The sequence below is a fragment of the Stegostoma tigrinum genome, chromosome 4, assembly GCF_030684315.1.
Source record: "Stegostoma tigrinum isolate sSteTig4 chromosome 4, sSteTig4.hap1, whole genome shotgun sequence".
Classification (NCBI taxonomy): domain Eukaryota; kingdom Metazoa; phylum Chordata; class Chondrichthyes; order Orectolobiformes; family Stegostomatidae; genus Stegostoma; species Stegostoma tigrinum.
Window position 1 is genome coordinate 61,400,844 of NC_081357.1, and position 19,097 is coordinate 61,419,940.

The following is a 19,097-nucleotide window of genomic DNA, read 5'->3' on the forward strand; positions in this document are numbered from 1 at the left end:
GACACCTGATGGGGCGTGGAATGCATTGCCGGAGAGGGTACTGGAGTTGGCCTCATTAGGGGCATTTAAGCGGCTATAAAATAGGCATATGGATGATAGACTAAGGTAGGGGTGGAGGTTACATAGACCTTGGGTTTAGGGTAAAACTTCGGCACAACTTCGGTCAAAGAGCCTGTACTGTGCTGTGCTGTTCTATGTTCTGAACCACCACCAAAGACATTTTTCCATCCCCACTCTTGTCTGCTTTCCGGAGAGACCACTCTCTCCATGACTCCCTTGTCCACTCCACACTCCCCTCCAACCCCACCACACCCAGCACTTTCCCCTGCAACCGCAGTTAGTGCTACACTTGCCCCCACACCTCCTCCCTTACCCCCATCCCAGCCTCCAAGAAGACTTTCCACAACAAGCAGATGTTCACCTGCAAATCCGCCAATGTGGTATACTGCATCCGCTGTACCCAGTGTGGCCTCCTCTACATCGGGGAAACCAAGCGGAGGCTTGGGGACTGCTTTGCAGAACACCTCCGCTCGGTTCGCAATAAACAACTGCACCTCCCAGTCGCGAACCATTTCAACTCCTCCTCCCATTCCTCAGACGACATGTCCATCCTGGGCCTCCTGCAGTGCCACAATGCTGCCACCCGAAGGTTGTAGGAACAGCAATTCATATTCTGCTTGGAACCCTGCAGCCCGTATGGATTTCACAAGCTTCAAAATCTCCCCTCCCCGCACTGCATCCCAAAACCAGCCCAGCCTATCCCCCGCTTCCTAACCTGTTTTTCATCTCACCTATCCCCTCCTCCTACCTCAAGCCACACCTCCATTTCCTACCTACTAACCTCATCCCGCCCCCTTGACCTGTCTGTCCTCCCCAGACTGACGTATCCCCTCCCTACTTCCCCACCTACACTCACCTCTGCTGGCTCCATCCCTGCACCTTTAACTTGCCTGTCCCCTCTCCACCTATCTTCTCCTCCATCCATCTTTGATCCACCTCCCCCTCTCTCCCTATTTATTTCAGAACCCTCTCCCCCTCCCCCTTTTCTGATCAAGGGTTAAGGCCTGAAATGACAGCTTTTATGCTCCTAAGATGCTGCTTGGCCCGCTGTGTTCATCCAGCTCCACACTTTGTTATCAAGAACTCAGGTCCTCACTCCTTTTCCATGCCCACCAAAACTCTGAAATAACAGCAGAAAAGAGGCAGTCAGTCAAACTGAAGAATCTCATGGACTGGGCATTGTCTGGATCTGGGAATAAAAATATTGTCCAGGAGCAGACCCACAAGAAGAACCCTCAGCTGACTACCCTCTCTGCTCAGTAAAGGAACAGGAGAGATGTCCACTGGGGGTGGAAGGGTTCTAACATGTATGAAGATCAAAAATTGTAGCGTTGATACAAAGCATTTTTCTTTCAATTGAGTCTGTAACTACAGTGTAACTATGAACTTACTGCAGAGTTTTTGGAATCATAGAGTCATAGAGATATAAAGCACGGAAACAGACCTTCAGTCCAACTCATCCATGCTGACCAGATAACCTGCGTAAATGTAGTCCCATTTTCCAGCATTTGGCCTATATCCCTCTAAACCCTTCCTATTCGTATAACCGTCCAGATGCCTTCTAAAAGTTGTAATTGTACTAGCCTCCACCACTTCATCTGGTTGCTCATTCCATACATGCACCACCCTCTGCCTGAAAAAGTTGCCCCTTAGATCCCGTTCATATCTTTCCCTTTTCACTTTGGACTCCCCTACCCTGGGGAAAAGACCTTGCCTGTTTACCCTATCCATGCCTCTCATGTTTTTATAAACCTCGCTAAGGTCGCCCCTCTGCCTCTGACACTCCAGGGAAAGTAGCCCCAGCCTATTCAGCCTATCCCTCTAGCGCAAACCCTCTAATCCTGGCAACTTCCTTGCAAATCTTTTCTGAACCTTTGAAGTTTCACAACAGGAGGGCCAGAATTACATGCAATACTCCAAAAGAGGCTGACTTGAAGGAAGGACTCTTACTCCAGGTGGCTTAGAACAGTGTAGGAAAAGGCAAAAGTCCTTCAAGTCTGTCCTGCAATTCAATGAGGCCATTCATCTGTACTCTAATTCTAGGAGTGGTTGGAGTCATGGTGGGAACCGAGATTTTCAATCTCAAACATGCACTCAGCATGTTGTGGATTGCTGCAAATAATGCCATCTTGAAAGAGTTTGCAGTGCAGACGAAAGATTTGAGGTATATAATTTTGGGCAGTTTATCAAGAGTGCCAGTTGATAAGGTACAGTTAAAACAAGGTTTGCTGTACTTCAATCCAAATGCTAAACAGTGTAGACCTGTACTGCTCAATCTCTCTCCACAAGACAAACCCGTCATTTCTGGAATAAGTCTAGTGAAGTTCCTCTGAATTGCCTCCAATGAAACTACATCCCTCCTCATGTAAGGCAACCAAAACCGTACATGATACTCCAAGTGCTGTTTCACCAATGCCTTGCACAGTAGCAGAAATACTTCCCTTCTTTTGTATACTATTCCTTTAGCTATAAATGCCAAAATTTAATTTGCCCTCCTTGTTACAGTTATCTGTAATTTATGACTAAAATTCAACACTGTAATTCCCTCCATTGCCTTGTCTGCCAGAATTCAGCCAGATGCGCTGCTTTCATGTCCAGTAGACAGTGATTATGGGCATGAAGTCACAGGCAGGCACACACAAGGACTGCTGTCCCATCACCTGGTCAGTCATAACAGAGGTGTGCTGAGGTCTAAGATGCCCTTGTCTAATCCTTTGGCTTTTTGGCTCAGACCAAATGTCAGCTCCAAGTTGTGAGTCATCAGAGAATTTTGAAATCATTGCTAGATCATGAGTCAATATTAAAGGATCATTGGTTGAACTGAGCTGCACTTAATGGATCTTTGTGCTGACTTTGGCCTAATGCCAATTCAGTTTTCAGCCAATTAGAGCTACGGCCTCTGCAAGGACCTATGCCTCAGAACATAGTCAGGGTAATTGTGAAGAAGATGGAGGGAGGTACGCCAGTCAATCGGACTTTCTTCATAATGAGGATCCTCCTGGATTGCTGCGGGATCCAAGCAGCAGATATCTATTTCTGCAGGACTTCCCCAGCGATGTGTATTTCACTGTGAACTTCCAGACCATGAAGGAATGTGAATGGTATTTGAGAGAGACAAGGTGTCACCTCTATGTCGTATCTGTGGCATTGTTGTTCATCCTACCAGGACAGAGGAGCTGAGCTGTTTCAAACTATATGTAACCTCCAATTCCCAGCAGCAAATATCCTGACCTTCCTAGGAAAGTACATATATCTTGAAGGAAGCAGCATCAATATAGGAGATCCCTTCTGGACCAGCAATGTAGCCCTGAAGGTGGGCACCAAAAGTAACATCCTCCACCCACCATCCAGTTTCACAACCGGAGGGAGCCAAAGCTACCAGACGTATATTGGGGAATCTTGAGTATGCTGTCTCCCTAAGTCATACAGGGTCAGCACAGGCCAGCAGCAGAGTAGAAAGTGACAGTTCTATGAAGGACACAACAGCAAGTCCTCTTCCAACAAAGAACATGCAGGAGGATGGCCCCTAACAGAAGAAGTGGCAATGCACCAAGACATTGGAAGCGATGAGCATCCCCCCAAACTGGAAAACTGGACACAATGAGGGGCCCTGAGAAACCCCACCTCCTGACATTGGCAACAAAGAGGCACCTACCACAACTCAGCTCTGGGAAACAGGGAGCAGCAATACTCTGAACCAGGAGCAAAACACAGTAACAGCTCTGCCCAGTTTGGAGCACAACATGAAACTGGAGCTTTCTAGCTTCATCTGCTGAATGTTCCAGGACAGATAGACTGACATCCAGCCAATGTTCTTCTCTAACCTCTGCCTCCTGCTGGCTGATTATCACCTATAGATGACCAGTGGGCCAGCAAGGGAATGTGGAAGCTGAGTGTGAAACAATTGACACCAGAAAATGTTGAGGAATTCAAAAGGGATAACAAAGGTTGGAGAACTGTAAAGCCCCTCTTTGAGTCTCCAACAAACGGGTGGGAAACAGTCAAGGAGAAGATCATGAAGTTCTTCATCCTCAGAGATGTTCAGAAGCCAACAGAGAGTCAAGCAAAGTTGTCCAAAATCCTGAAAAGCATGCAGCACCTACTCCTACTGCAGACGATGGGGGTTAATCTCAAGGAGGAAATCCAGGAGGAGGAGGAATTCCAGGAGGTGAAGAGCCAACAAGATCCAATCCTTGCATTGGAGGCCTCGAAGATAATTTTCCATTTCAGGGTCCACTCCTTGAAGCAGGATGAGATGCAGTCCAGAAGGCACACAGGGAGAACTCTGTTATCAGTCGCTTGAAGGAAAAAGGTGGCTCAGTAATGTCATCTCAGTCTGACATCCCAAGGATCAGCAAACCCTTTTATGTCAAACTATATGACATGAAGTCCACAGACAGTGCAGCCTCCCAACATCCCTGTCCTTTATCATGGCGATCTTAGGTGACAGTGCATTGGAGAAACTGGAATGAGCTTACCAACACCATTGAGTTCTTTGAAATGAATAGAACTCCCAGAAGTAACTGCTTACTGGCCAAGTTGTGTTCAAATCTGTGGGATATGCTGAAGGTGTGTAACAGTATGCTTCTGGCAGGTAGCAGATGTGGATCCATGAGGAAAAGTACTATCATAATCATCCACAAGTGGAAGAAGAAGGAGGAAATTAGAAATTAGCGAGCAGTCTCACTATTGAGTGCAGGGTTCAAAATCCTGCCTAAAGTCATTGCCAACTAGAACAGGTCTGCTCTGGGCTTGGTGATTCAACCCAACTTTCCAGGCAGGAAGATCTGTGAAACCCTTGCATTCCATGGGGAGACGCTTACCTACCTGCAGGTCAGGGCTGTGGTTATCTGCCTCATCAGCCAGGACAAGGAGAAGGTCTTTGACAGGATGTCACACACCTACATGTGGGATGTGGTCTTCATGGGTTTTGGGGAGGGAGCTGTATGCAGCTTTTTGCTGAGTCCATCAGGAAAGATACAAGCCTGAGAGGGGTGACTAATCTGTAGATCAAAGTCTCCCTGCACATAGATGACATTGCTTTGTTTTGCTCAGATCCGCTGTCAGGACACAGAGTCTGCATCTATGACAAATTCGACCTAGCTTCGGGAGCCAAGGTAATTTGAGGCAAGAGTGAGGCCATTTTCTTTGGGAACTGGGCCAACCGATCCATTGTCTCCTTCACCATCAGGACAGATTATCTGAAGATGTTTCAGTGGGGCCAGGGCATGCGCAAGAATGGGAGGAGTGTATTGCCAAGGTAAGGCTGTAATTAGGCTTATGGGAGCACTGCACTCTGTCCATTACAGGTAAAAACCTGATCATCAGGTGTGTATTGTCAGTGTTACTATTTGTGGCACAGGTCTAGCCCATACTCTGAGTCTGTGCTATCGCAGTCACCCAAAACATCTTCCACTTCACCTTGAAAAATGGACTCTGTCCACAGGGCCACCATGTTAAAAAAACTCTAGAAAAGTGGAGAAAGCCCTACCCAACATTACCCTCATCCTGAGGGATACCTCTGTGCATGGCTGCACCAATCTGTGCATAGATCCTTGGTACACAAATACTAAGTGGTTCTACCTGTCCCCGGTGTTGGGACTGGCCCCAGTGCTCCATGTAGTTGAAATATACCATATTGCCTGTCCTTTGTGGAGAGAAACACCTTTGACCAGAAGTCTATCAGGAAGAGATCAGCACATAAAGTCCTTGAAACCCTGCAGGAAAAGGGAAAAAAGGATGGATTCTGTCACGTTCTTCCCTAAGCAGGCTGTCAAAGCCATTTGGCAGAATACCACATCTCCAGAACTTGCTGACAAGCGCTAAGACATCACTTGGCTGGTGGTGAGAAGAGCACTTATGAGATCCTTCAGGCCTGCTGGGATTCACTGCTTCACCACACGCTGCCCTCGAAGTTGCTACAGAGGGAGGGGGAAGAGGCTATCACACGTGTTCTCCTGGAATTTGCCTTTGCAAAGAAGGTCTGGAGAGAAATGCAATGGTTTTCATCCAGCTTCATCCCAATCAGCTCCATGACACAGGACTCTGCTCCACAGTCTGTTTCCTGGAAGGCATATTAAGACAAACATCGACTGCACTTGGAGGACCGTAACTCAGTGAAAGACAGTCTTTTGTCTACCCAAACCTGTTGATCTTCTAGTGTAAAGGGTTGACCTTGTCTGAATGTTGCAGACTGGCACAGTTCCAAAGCCCAGAACTACCTGCTGAGGGATGTACTAAAGCTTGGGACAGCTGCTACCAGGGCAGAGTAGGGAAAGGCCACCCATCTAAGGTCTTTTGCTGAAGTATAATGAGCGTCCGTTGAGTTATCAGACTCTCTTGTTGCCCCAATGTAGGTAAATAGTGTCCTGCACAAGTAAGAAATGCCTTTGATTTTTGCTACTGCAGGAATGTCAAAGTCCAATATTTGTTTTTCTTGATATACACAGTCTGTACAGAATTGCTTTTGTATCTGTGAATGTGGATAAACATGTTTTTATGAATAAAGTATATTTTTGCAGTAAAAAAGATGAAAATTCCTGCACCTGTCTGCCCACTACAAAAAACATAAAACTTCCAAAGTAGCTGTTGAAACCTATTTTTAAGTCTCCTTGTCTCGATTTTTAAAAATAATAGAATTTCTTACAGCATATAACTAAAAGTCCCATTCAATATTATGGAGGTAGAAGCTTCTTTGGTAAAGGGAGCAGTTCAGTGGATCAATCATTACAAAGCTTATAACCTAGATATTACTGTGGTAATAATGATGAAACTCAGTGTTCATTGACATTATTCATCTGAAACTCCAGTAAAGTCCACATATGATAAAGCCGTCAGTGATGCTACTCTTCTCCTTGTGGTGGGTTGTTTAAGTTCCCACAGACTGCAATCAACTGGCAAACAGTGAACTGATAAAACCTGCTCCTTCGCACTATAAGTCTTGCTGTAAAATCCTCGATAACATGACAGTTTGTTCAATAAGATATAACTGTGCTTGAAACAAAGTGCTAAGTTCATAATTAATGCTAAATAAAATTTTCTCATGTCCTGAAAAGAAAATTCATAAAAAGAAAATTTAAAATAATTTATTTGAAAGTTCTGTTTCTAACCTAACCATGTATGTATGTATTCCCATTACAGCGATTTATTTGATGCTGTGAAGAACATCAGTGCATTTTACTTCCTGATGTGCTGTCTGTGAAATTACTTAAACATGGCTCCTTATGCAGCTTAATAAATTCACTACTGCTGGATACCTCATGATCCTCTTGATTTGACTTCAGATTCAAACTAACCTTGGGAGAAGCCAAATACTGCAAAATGCTACGTCTTTAAATGAAGTTGGCTTGATATGAGTAATGAATGTCATCATTTTGCAACTCATGACAAAATCTGGGCCATGAATGTACTGAATGAAAAAGGTAAAGGCCAGAAATTCTGCAGTTTGAAACAACAGCTATGTGCAATTACGGGGAATTTTTTTTCTCCTGAAGAAAGTGATGTTTGAAAGAAGTAGGGAAATGCTGATGATGAGGGAAACAAGACATTGAATGTACAGGTCTAGGCCATGACCTGGAATTTGGAGGTAGACAGCCATATGGACTGCAGGTTTAAGGGATGCCTTGAAATTTAGTTGACAGAATTTATATGCAGAAGTAGGTTTAGCGCATATCATGTCACAAAAGATGTGCTTTACAGCAAAAGTGATTTTGTGTATTTACTGACTGAAACCTACGCAAGTTTTAAAGCAGAATTTTATTGAGTTAAAATTGAGAAACAGAGTTAGTATTTTGAGTCCTATACAACTCTACTTCAAAGAAGAGTAAATCTATTTCTGTCACCAAAGATGTTGCCAGATTTGTTGTTTCTCAATCATTTTCTGTTTTTACCTCAGACAATGTACTTTAGCTGAGAAAGTAATTCGTCCAGCATAATCTAATCATGTAAACCATAAGAATCCATTAGCCATGGCCCAGTATTTGGCTAACCAACCAGCTGGAGAGACAGGTTTATATGATAAACCGTCAAGCTCTTTTTTGTGTTTAAGAACCTGCTTTATTTCAGGCCACAGAACAGAAGCAGAAGAGATGCTGAAGAAGCTGAACCCCAAGTGGGCCATGAGCTCTTTTTTTTGTCTCTTCATTGAAACAACAAGTTTAGTCTCTCTCTGCTGATTGACCATCCACCCACTATAGACAGTGTGTTCAAAATTAATCGATAACAACTATTGTCCATCGGCACATTTTAATCATTTAAATGTTAGACTCAGCGAGCAATTGAGATCAGCCTGAAAACATCCAATCGTATAACTTCCCCTTTTAAGAATGCTTAATTAATTTTCCCAAACTGTAGCTTGCTTATGTATGTGGACAGCATGTGTGTGTGTGTAAGTCAGAAACTTTTAATAAGTTATTCAGATGAAACTGGCTTTAGCACAATAAATCTTATTAGTGCTAATGTCACTGGCCAAGTCATCCAATGGTAAGGCTTACTGTTCTGGGACATGGATTCAAATCTCACCACAGCAGCTAGTGAAATTTAAATTCAATTTAATAAAATCTTAAATCGAAAGCTAGTTGCAGTAATGGTGGTCATGAAACTATCATTAATTATTGTAAAACCTACCATGTTCACTAATGTCATCCAGAGAAGAAATTTGCAGTCTTTACCTGGTATGCCCCCATTTGATTCTTAACTGGCCTCTGAGATTCTATAGCCATGAAATGGATGAGAACACCATTCAGGTCAACGGCATTTAAGATTGAGCATCGATTACTGTATATTTTCATTCTACATTTTTGAGCTAAATTCGTATAATGTGAATTAGTGTGAAATCAGATTATGCAAATTTAGCTCAAAAATGTTGAATGAAAATATATTTCATACTGATGTAGTTGTAATTACTGTACAGATCCTGAATTATCTGTTGGATTCATAGGTATGATTATAATAGAATTTACAATCCATGGGGACATATGAGTCAGTAATTGACCGTGATATCCGTCAAATGTAAAATGCAACGACCACAAGCATTCACTATCCAGAATCTTTCCTCTCATTCCCAGTTAGAGATGCTAAAATTGCGCCTTGCAGTTTATATGGCTGGTATTCCGGATTTTCTCTGACAGTTTTAAATACTGCGAGGGTTAATGATGAGGAGTGCTTTTCTCTTTAAATTGTAGGAGACACATTCATTCTCTCTGATCTTAAAGCTTTGCGGGTCACCTGGAGATCCCAGCCACCTGTGGCAACAAATGTTATTGGGCTTTTGTTTACCTCTGCAAGTTAGAAAGCACAGCGAGGTGTTGGAATGTAATATGTTTGTAACAATACAAAGTGATGTTATCTCAACGTGACAGCAGAAACACGCCTGAATCGAAAAAAAGACCAAACGGAATGCTCCTGTTTGTAGATGGAGACCATACACAATAGACAATTGAGTAATATTGCCACAACGTTTCTGTTAGCACTGCTTCTTTGCAAATATCAGGGCAATATACTATTCCCTGGTATTGGCTTTTCCATTTGTAACAAAACGTTTGCTTACTTTTTAAGCCAGATAACATAGTTTTCTGTCACAAAGACACGCTCACTGTACGAGGGGAGATACAAAGACACTTAAAGGGTGGAGATACAAAGACACTTTTTTCTGGAAGTTCGAACTGAGATTCTTTCCATGGAAAGTAGAACGCCTTCCTATCGGTTTCTATACTTGTACACTGCGTGTCTAGTAAATAATACTGGAAGCTCTCGAATGCAAAAAAAAGTTGCTAATTTATTTGCTTTCTATTTTGCCTTTTATGATGTTTTGCCAGACCGACTGCCCCACGAGATGTGTCTGCGACTCCTCCAAATCGGTGCAGTGCTGTAGGGTTACAACAGTGCCCAAAGCCATCCCAGCAGATACCAGGAAACTGCACCTTGGACACAACAACATCAAACAGCTGCGGGTGAGAGAAAGGCGCTCACTGAGCTTGTCAGCATCATTTTACATTGGTTTTGAAAAGCAGGGATTTTATTTTGTTCATAATCATGAGAATTTAGTGTCATTTATTTGCATTATTTCCTTCCCTACGTTCAATTGTATTTTTTAAATTAAATTGAGTGTTTTTGTGTTTCGGTGTGTTGGAACGAATTACAATACTTATTCTATTTCTGAGATAAAACGTCTGTAATGCTTAGTATTTGCTAAATTTAGTTTGAAGAATGAATTAAAACCTGGTAGTTGTTTTGTGAGTATTTTGGGAAGTCTAAACTCGGCAGCAAATTAGATAAAGCTTTAAAGCAAATGTGTAAGATGTAAATACTTATTTCTAACTTTCCTTCGAATAATAAATGCAGAGCAGGTGCGTGGGTGTTTTAACTTCACACAACTGAGTTAGATTTTTTGCTCCTTGATTTTCAATTTTTATGCAGAATACAGATATTTTTTGAGACAAGATTATGTTCTCACTTTATACAAACATTTTATAACACTGGTGTTTGGGACAGACATTTCGACAATTTCTCTCTGTCATCGTGCGAAAAGCATTTGATTAGCGACAGATTAAAATGCTGATACGAATATGCTTATTCACTCATAGCTTGCGTTTTGAGGATTATTGAATATAGGGAAGCCAAAATTGTACTTGATTGTATCCAAGGAACGCGACTATTAGGGTCTTGATATATTCTGGCTTTTGGAAGTTTCTGGTAATAGTCATGCCATTTGCTGTTTCTCTCCTTCTCACTTAATTTCTGTCGTTTACAAAGTTATCAACATTCTCTGAAAAAAAGTACCTGTTTTGCCTCAGCTATTCCCTTTAGCAACGTGCCTTACACTTCAACAATCCATTACGTAAAGAAATTTCTCACAACCTCCCGAGTCACTCTTCATTGCAATTTTAACGTGATGGCCACTGAATGCTGTCTTGCAGGCAAACGAAAACAGGCTATTTCTAGTAAGTCTAACAAAGACATTCACATTTTCGAAAAGATCAATAAAATTTCCCTAGTACGTAGCACATTCAAAGCTTAGATTTGTTCACAGGTCGGCGCAACATCGAGGGCCGAGGGCCTGTTCTGCGCTGTATTGTTCTATGTTCTATGTTCAGCCCCTCGAGTTTGCCCCACCATTCAATAGGTTCATAGCTCATCTAATTATAACCTCAAATACATATTCCCCTTACCCCTGTTTAACTATTTCCCTACTCGGATAAGAAAAATCTATCTGCATCTGCCTTGCACAGTTACAGAACCATGCAGCACAGAAACGAAACCTTCAGTCCAACTTGTCCATGTGCAACAGACATCCCAATCTGACCTAATCCCATTCCCCAGCATTTGGCTCAAATCCCATTAAACCCTTCCTATTCTTATATGTCTCCATGTTTCTTTTAAATCTTGTAATTGTACCCACCTCCACAATTTTCTCTGGCAGCTTATTACATACACGCATTGTAGACAGTTTTCCAAAAGTGACCTCACCAATATCCAGTATATCCTCAACTTGATGCTCCAACTCCTGTACTTAATGCACTGATCAATGAAGGCAAGCGTGCCAAATGCGTTCTTCACCACCCTGTCCACCTGTCGCTCCACTTTCAAGGAATGGTACACCTGGAATAATAGGTCTCTTTGTTCAGCAACAGCCCCCAGGGCCCTACCTCTAATTGTGGAAGTCCTGCCCTTGTTTGTTTTACCAAAATGCAGCACCTCACATTTTTCTAAATTTAAACTCCATCTGAAACTCCTCGGCCGTTGGCCCATCTGCTCAAGGTCCCATTGTTCTCTGAGATAATCATCACTCCACTACATCACCTATTTTGGTGTCATCTGCAAACTTACTAACCATACTTCCCTTATTCACATCCAGATCATTTATAGAAATGACAAAACGCAATGGACCCAGATGACACATTTCCAGTCTGACAACACTCTACCAACAGCCTTTGTGTCTTACTTTCAAGCCAATTTTGTATCAAAATGGTTAGCTCCCCTTGGATGCCAAGAAGTCTAACCTTACTAACCAATCGACTAAGTGGAATCTTGTTGAATATTTTCCTGAAATCCATCTAGATAACGTCTACCATTCTGCCTTCACCAATCGTCTTTGTCAGCTCTTCAAAAAGCTCACATCAAGTTAGTGAGACTTAAACTATTCAAGGACTGTGCTACACCGCCTTTACAAAAGAAAAATATTGTATGCCCATGCAAACTGCCTCAGCATCTCAACTCTGTCCTCATATCAATAGCTCACTACCCAAGCATCAATTTGCTAAATCCATGCCGCATGTTCTATGCTTTAATGTCCTTTCAATATTGAGGATTTTAAAATTGCACTTAATATTCTACATATGGCTAAACATTTGCCTGAACAAATTTGTCACCATGTCTCAAATCTTCCAGTCTGTCCTCCCATTTATGTCAAAATGACTTGGAAAACTCATGTCATTGTCTACATGCAAAAGGATAGTCCAAGTACAGTATATTTAAATTACATAATTTTCCCGCTCATCCAAATTCTTCAGCATTTTTCCACCTAGTGCTTACTTCCATTCCTTGTTTGACTCCAGTTCCTTACATTGTACAAATGTTGACATCTCTGCCAGTTATTTTACACTGTTCCTCAATATTTAACAATTTTCAGTCATCAGCAAATAGTCATAGAGTCATACAGCATGAAGACAGAACCTTCGGCTCAACCAGTCTATGCCGACCATGTTCCCAAACTAAACTAGTCCCACCCACAGCTTTATAAGACTTTGGTTAGGCCACGCTTTTACAGTATTGTGTTCAATTCTGATTGCCATATTACAGGAAGGATGTGAAGGCTTTGGAGAGGGTGCAGAAGAGATCTGAAAGGAATCTGTTTTGATTAGAGGGTATGAGCAAAAAGGAGAGGCTAGATAAACTCAGGTTGTTTTCTCTTGAGCAGCATAGGCTAAGGGGAGATTTGTTAGAAGCTTATAAAGTTATGCGATGCATAGACAGAGTTGACGATCAGAATCTTTTCTCCAGAGTTAAAATGTCTAATACTAGGGGGCCTGCATTTAAGGTGAGAGGGGGTAATTTCAAAGGGGACATAACGGGCAGGTTTTTTATACAGATAGTGGCAGCAGTCTGGAATGCATTGACAGAGGAGGTGGTGGTGGAGGGAGATACTTGCATGGATTTTTAGATAGCACTTGAATATACAAGGAATAGAAGGATTTAGTTTCATTTGGTGTCGTGTTCGGCACAACATCATGGGCCAAAGGATCCAATCCTGTACTGTACAGTTCTACATTCTATGCCGGTTCTTGGCTCATATCCCTCAAAACCTTTCCTCTTCATAAACTTATCCAAATGTCCTTTAAATGTTGTAACTGCACCTTCATCTACCGCTTCCTCTGGCAGTTCATTCATACCCTAGCGACTCTGTGTAAGAAAGTTGCCCCTCATGTCCTTATTAAATCTTTATCCTCTCACCTTAAAAATATGCCCCTGATTTTGAACACCCCACCCCTGGGAAAAGATCCTTATCATTCACCTTATCTATGCCCCTCATGATATTACAAACCTCAATATGATCATCGCTCAAACTTCTATGTTGTAGTGAAAAATGTCACAGCCTCTCCAGTTTATTTTTATTTCTCAAGCCCTCCATTCTCAGCAATATCCCAGTAAATCTTTTCTGAACCTCCTCCAGTTTAATAATATCCTTCCTATAACATCATGTTCATTATGCCCAAATTTAAATCATCTATATGGTCAGAGAAGAAAAGAGGTGCCATAATATCGCCTGAAGCTGCCACTTACAACTGTCTTTAAACCAAGCAAGATCTATTTATTATAATCATTTGGTCATCATATAATGTCTATTAATTTCTTATCTACGCAATTGCATTTTCCTATACCATGCACTTGAATTATTGCAATGATAAACACTTGAAAATACACCTATTGCCTTTCCATCATGTGTGCAGTCATATAGACTGATAAAATCCTTGAATTTTCAGCACAGAAGGATATCTTTCAACCTATTGTTCCTTTGCTGCCTTCTCTTGAAAGAGCTATCAAATTAAACTCACTCGCTTGGTCTTTTTGACAAATTTCTCCTCAGGTATATATTCACTTTTTTCTTGCAACCTACTGCTGAAAATATTCTAGGCTTTCCTGTGTCAGAATAGTTATAAAAAAGTTGATGGTGAGAACACAGTTCAGTGGTCACACATGAGCATGGATCGTGGAATCAGAATTAGGATGGGAGAAAGATGTGCTGAGATTCGTAAACAAAACTGCTGATTTCTACACCTCAAAAGACTAGTTGGGAGAGGGACGGGTCATGCCAAAGTGAAAGTCAATGAGAAGGCAGTTGATGGCCAAATTATTGGTGATGTTTTAAATACATTGTGAAATAGCTACAGACAAGTAAAACATTCATTCATGAGGTCAAGGGTATGCCAAAAACAAGTTTGTATAATCTGAAATAACCCTAGCATCAAGATTAATTTTAATGATTCCAGTGTCACCACATTCATTCTCTTCTTCAGAGTATTTTCTTGTTAACCAAGAGAAATTGTCCTTCCTCAAGAACCATACGTTCAGGTAATGCATTTCTACTCTTTCCTGAGAAAATTTCAAGTGTCATCTGTCCAAATTTCAAGCAAAATCAGTACCTAATGGACAGGAGTCATCTTTCGGACACATTGACATTTGATGAATACTTTGACATGTGCCGCTAGTCGATGTACTTAGCAACAGCAGCAGAATGAATATAAGGTGAAATGAATTCAGGAAAAAACTTACATGATGAAATGTTTGATGCAGGCATAATATATTATTTTGGTCAAATAAACTTAAAAGAATTGTTTATTTAAGTGGAAAATTATTTTCTATTCCAGTTTTCTTGTTTGTTCACTTTCTCCGTTTTTTATCTTTCTCCCTACACACCTTTCAGTCATTTTGTCCATGAGACCCACCTTTTGCTCACTCATCCCTGCTTCCACTAAACTGTAATTTCTGGAGAAAAGGCTGGGGATGTTGGGTTTATTTCAGTTTGTCAACATTTGTATTTTCCTTTACCCTAAATGTTTTGTTCAAGTGGTTAGAACAAAACAAAGTTAAATCTTGATGCAAAGTAATTAGTGCAAGGTAATTACTGCTCACTGAAATTATGCGTCAATGACTATCTTGTATTCGTGTTTTTAGGTGTCAGATTTTGGTGGACTTTATAGCATTGAAGAGCTTGCATTGTCTTCGTGTGGAATGGAAGCAACAGAAGCACACACATTTTCAACCCTGACACATCTGAGGACCTTAGAACTATGGAAGAACAAGTTGAGGCGTGTTCCCAGTAAGCTTCCCTCCAATGTAGAAGTATTGCAACTGGGTAATAATCAAATTCAGGCATTAATGTGAGACTGACTTTGAAGGTTTGGCAAAACTGAAAATCCTCGACCTGCAAAATAATAAGATCTCCAAAATACATTCTCGTGTTTTATCATCCGCTCTTAAACTGGAAAGTCTTGTTTTGGACAGTAATAATCTTCAGCTATTATCAGGACTACTAAAACTTCCTTATCTGAAACGCTTAAGCATGCAAAACAACAGGCTGTCTTCCCTACCTTCAAATTTTTTCAGCTTTTTACCATCCCTGCGCTTTCTCAGTTTGTCAGGAAATATGTTTTGCAAAATCCCACAAAAAAATGCCAACTTTATTGTGGCCCTTAAAGATGGACAAAAATCTGATCAATGAATTACAGATACAAGACTTAAAATATCTCAGTTATCTCTCTGAACTGTCCCTTTCTGAAAATCAACTTACAACGGCAAATGATGTACTGGCTTTGACAAACTTATCCATAGTGGATCTGTCCAAAAACCAACTAAAAGCAGTTCCTTCTCAACTGCCAGCACAACTACAAATGTTGGATTGCAGTCACAACTTAATACAAAAAATTTCACTGCAAGAATTCTCCAGATTATGTGAACTGAAACATTTATTTCTGGAGTACAACAACATTACAGTTATTGGCATAGGTGCACAGAAGCACTGTTTGCAACTGTCAGACCTTGCACTGGAGCAAAACCAATTGTCAACCTTCCCAAAAGGGTACGTTTTTAGTATTGGGATAGGAGAAGGACAATATTAAAGTTCTGGAGGGGTGAAGAGGAATGTTTCTCCGTATTAAGTATTTTTACCAATTTATTGTCAAGCAGAAAATCATTTTTGAATTTTTATTCATTTTTATTAGTTTTAAGACTAATTATGATTTCAAACAAGTGTTTATAAATGCAACAAATTGTCTCAAGGAGTGGATGCCTTTGTCCCTGTAAGAAGGCAATCATGTCTAACAAATTTGATTGAAGAATTCAAGGAGGTGGCTAATTGCAGAAATGAATGTCAGTTGAAACAGTCTACATGGACCTCAGTAAAGCTTCTGACAAGGTTTTGCGTAGCAGACTGGTTAAAAAACTAAGAGTCCTTGGTAACCAGGGAAATTTGGCAAATTGGAAACAAAGTTGACAAGTTATAGTTCAAGAGTGTTTTTGTGACTGGAAGCCCATGTCCCGTGGCATACCTTAGGTTTTGGTGCAGGGTCCTTTTCTATTTGTACTGTACATTAATTAACCAGACATGAATGTGGGAGATATAATCAACAAATTTGCACTTGACACAAAAATTGGTGGTGTGGTAAATGGCAAGGAAGAAATCCTTGGGCCACAGAACAGTACAGATGTGCTTAACAGATGGACTGAAATGTGGCAAATGGAATTTAATCTTGAAAAAATATGAGGTGATGCATTTTGGGAAATCTAACATCAGGGGAGTAATACACATTGAGTGGTACGAAGTACAGAGGATCAGAGGAATCTTATTGTATAGGTTCATGGGTCTTTGAAAGCAACAGGGAGAATAGATAAGATGGTTAAGAATGTATATGGGATATTTGCCTTTTTGGTGTAGGCATTGAATATAAGAGCAAAGAGGTTATGTTGGAGTCGTATACAAGAGTAGATAAGCCACAGTTGGAGTACTGTGAGCAGTTCTGGTTGCCACAGAATAGGAAGAGTGGTATCGTACTAAATGGAGTTCAGAAGAGATTCACCAGGATATTGTCTGGGCTGGAATGATTTAATTTTGATGAAAACTAGATAGGCTGGGGTTGTGCTGAGGGGTATTTGACTGAGGCATACAAAATTCTGATGGGCATAGACAGAGTAGATAGGGAGAATTTATTCCCCTTTGTAGAGGGGGACAATAACCTAACGGGCTAAGGTAAGCAGCAAGAGGTTTAGAGAGGATTTGAGGAAAAGATTTTCGCCCAAAGGATTGTGGGTGTCTGGACCTCACTCCCTGAAAGTGCCCCAAGACATTTAATAAGTTTTTAGATGAGCACTTGATATGCTGTGGTATACAAGGTTATCTATAAAGTGCTGGAAAATGAGATTAGAATAGATAGCTGTTAAATGACGGGTGCAGACACAGTGGGCTGGAGGGTATAAGTCCATGCTGTAATAAACACCAATTCTATTGGAAAATAAGGAAGTGTAGGATTGGTGTGGTATGATATTGATGAATGGAGAATAATGAAAGAAAAACAGAAATGTAAGCAATCTGAAGTCCTTCCATCTTGCTTCTTCCACATAATGCAAGACTCAGACAATATAGTTCTCAAGAGGACAGTGAGCTCCTCTTGGCTTAAATAATGCATCACATTCAAAATGTACCAAAAAGAAACAGGTTTTCTTTGAGATACAAAGCAATTCTGAATAGAAGATAATAAAGTGTGAAGCTGGATGAACACAGCAGGCCAAGCAGCATCTCAGGAGCACAAAAGATGACGTTTTGGGCCTAGACCCTTCATCAGAGAGGGGGATGGGGAAAGGGTTCTGGAATAAATAGGGAGGGGGAGGCGGACCGAAGATGGAGAGAAAAGAAGATAGGTGGAGAGGAGAGTATAGGTGGGGAGGTAGGGAGGGGATAGGTCAGTCCAGGGAAGACGGACAGGTCAAGGAGGCAGGATGAGGTTAGTAGGTAGGAAATGGAGGTGCAGCTTGAGCTGGTAGGAAGGGATGGGTGAGAGGAAGAACAGGTTAGGGAGGCAGACACAGGCTGGGCTGGTTGTGTGATGCAGTGGGGGAAGGGGATGAACTGGGCTGGTTTTGGGATACGGTGGGGGAAAGGGAGATTTTGAAGCTGGTGAAGTCCACATTAATACCATTGGTCTGCAGGGTTCCCAAGCTGAATATGAGTTGCTGTTCCTGCAACCTTCGGGTGGCATCATTGTGGCACTGCAGGAGGCCCATGATGGACATGTCATCTAAAGAATGGGAGGGGGAGTTAAAATGGTTCGCTGCTGGGAGGTGCAGTTGTTTATTGTGAACCGAGCGGAGGTGTTCTGCAAAGCGGTCCCCAAGCCTCTGCTTGGTTTCCATGATGTAGAGGAAGCCACACCGGGTACAATGGATACAGTATACCACATTGGCACATGTGCAGGTGAACCTCTGCTTAATATGGAAAGTCATCTTGGGGCCTGGGATGGGGGTGAGGGAGGAGGTGTGGGGACAAGTGTAGCACTTCCTGCGGATGCAGGGGAAGGTGCTGGGTGTGGTGGGGTTGGAGGGGAGTGTGGAGCGAACAAGGGAGTCATGGAGAGAGTGGTCTCTCCGGAAGGCAGACAAGGGTGGGGATGGAAAAATGTCTTGGGTGGTGGGGTCAGATTGTAGATGGCGGAAGTGTCGGAGGATGATGTGTTGTATCTGGAGGCTGGTGTGTGAGAACGAGGGGGATCCTCTTGGGGCGGTTGTGGTGGGGGTGGGGTGTGAGGGATGTGTTGCTGGAAATGTGGGAGACGTGGTCAAGGGCGTTCTCGACCACTGTCCACCGACTCTCACAGCTACCTAGAATATACCTCCTCCCACCCACACACCTGCAAAAATTCCATCCCCTATTCTTCCGCCTCCGCCGCATCTGCTCACAGGATGAGGCATTCCACTCCCGCACATCCCAGATGTCAAAGTTCTTCAAGGACCGCAACTTTCCCCCCACAGTGATCGAGAACGCCCTTGAC

At 42.0% G+C, this 19,097-nt stretch overlaps 1 protein-coding gene across 1 annotated transcript; it reads left to right on the top strand.

Moving 5' to 3' along the window:
• Window positions 1-3,940: 3,940 nt before the first annotated feature.
• Window positions 3,941-15,455, top strand: LOC125452402 (nephrocan-like). Its single transcript, XM_048530730.1, has 3 exons — window positions 3,941-4,228; window positions 9,876-10,010; window positions 15,232-15,455. Exons 1-3 carry the CDS (start codon window positions 3,941-3,943, stop codon window positions 15,439-15,441), a joined length of 633 nt encoding a protein of 210 aa, XP_048386687.1. The 3' UTR covers window positions 15,442-15,455.
• Window positions 15,456-19,097: the final 3,642 nt, after the last annotated feature.

Bases quoted from the DNA above. Each gene is read 5' to 3' on its own strand.
- LOC125452402 (XM_048530730.1), top strand. From the start codon at position 3,941: ATGTGGAAGCTGAGTGTGAAACAATTGACACCAGAAAATGTTGAGGAA. The intron at 4,229-9,875 runs GTGAAGAGCCAA...ATGTTTTGCCAG, and splicing joins AGGAGGAGGAATTCCAGGAG to ACCGACTGCCCCACGAGATG. The intron at 10,011-15,231 runs GTGAGAGAAAGG...TCGTGTTTTTAG, and splicing joins ACAACATCAAACAGCTGCGG to GTGTCAGATTTTGGTGGACT.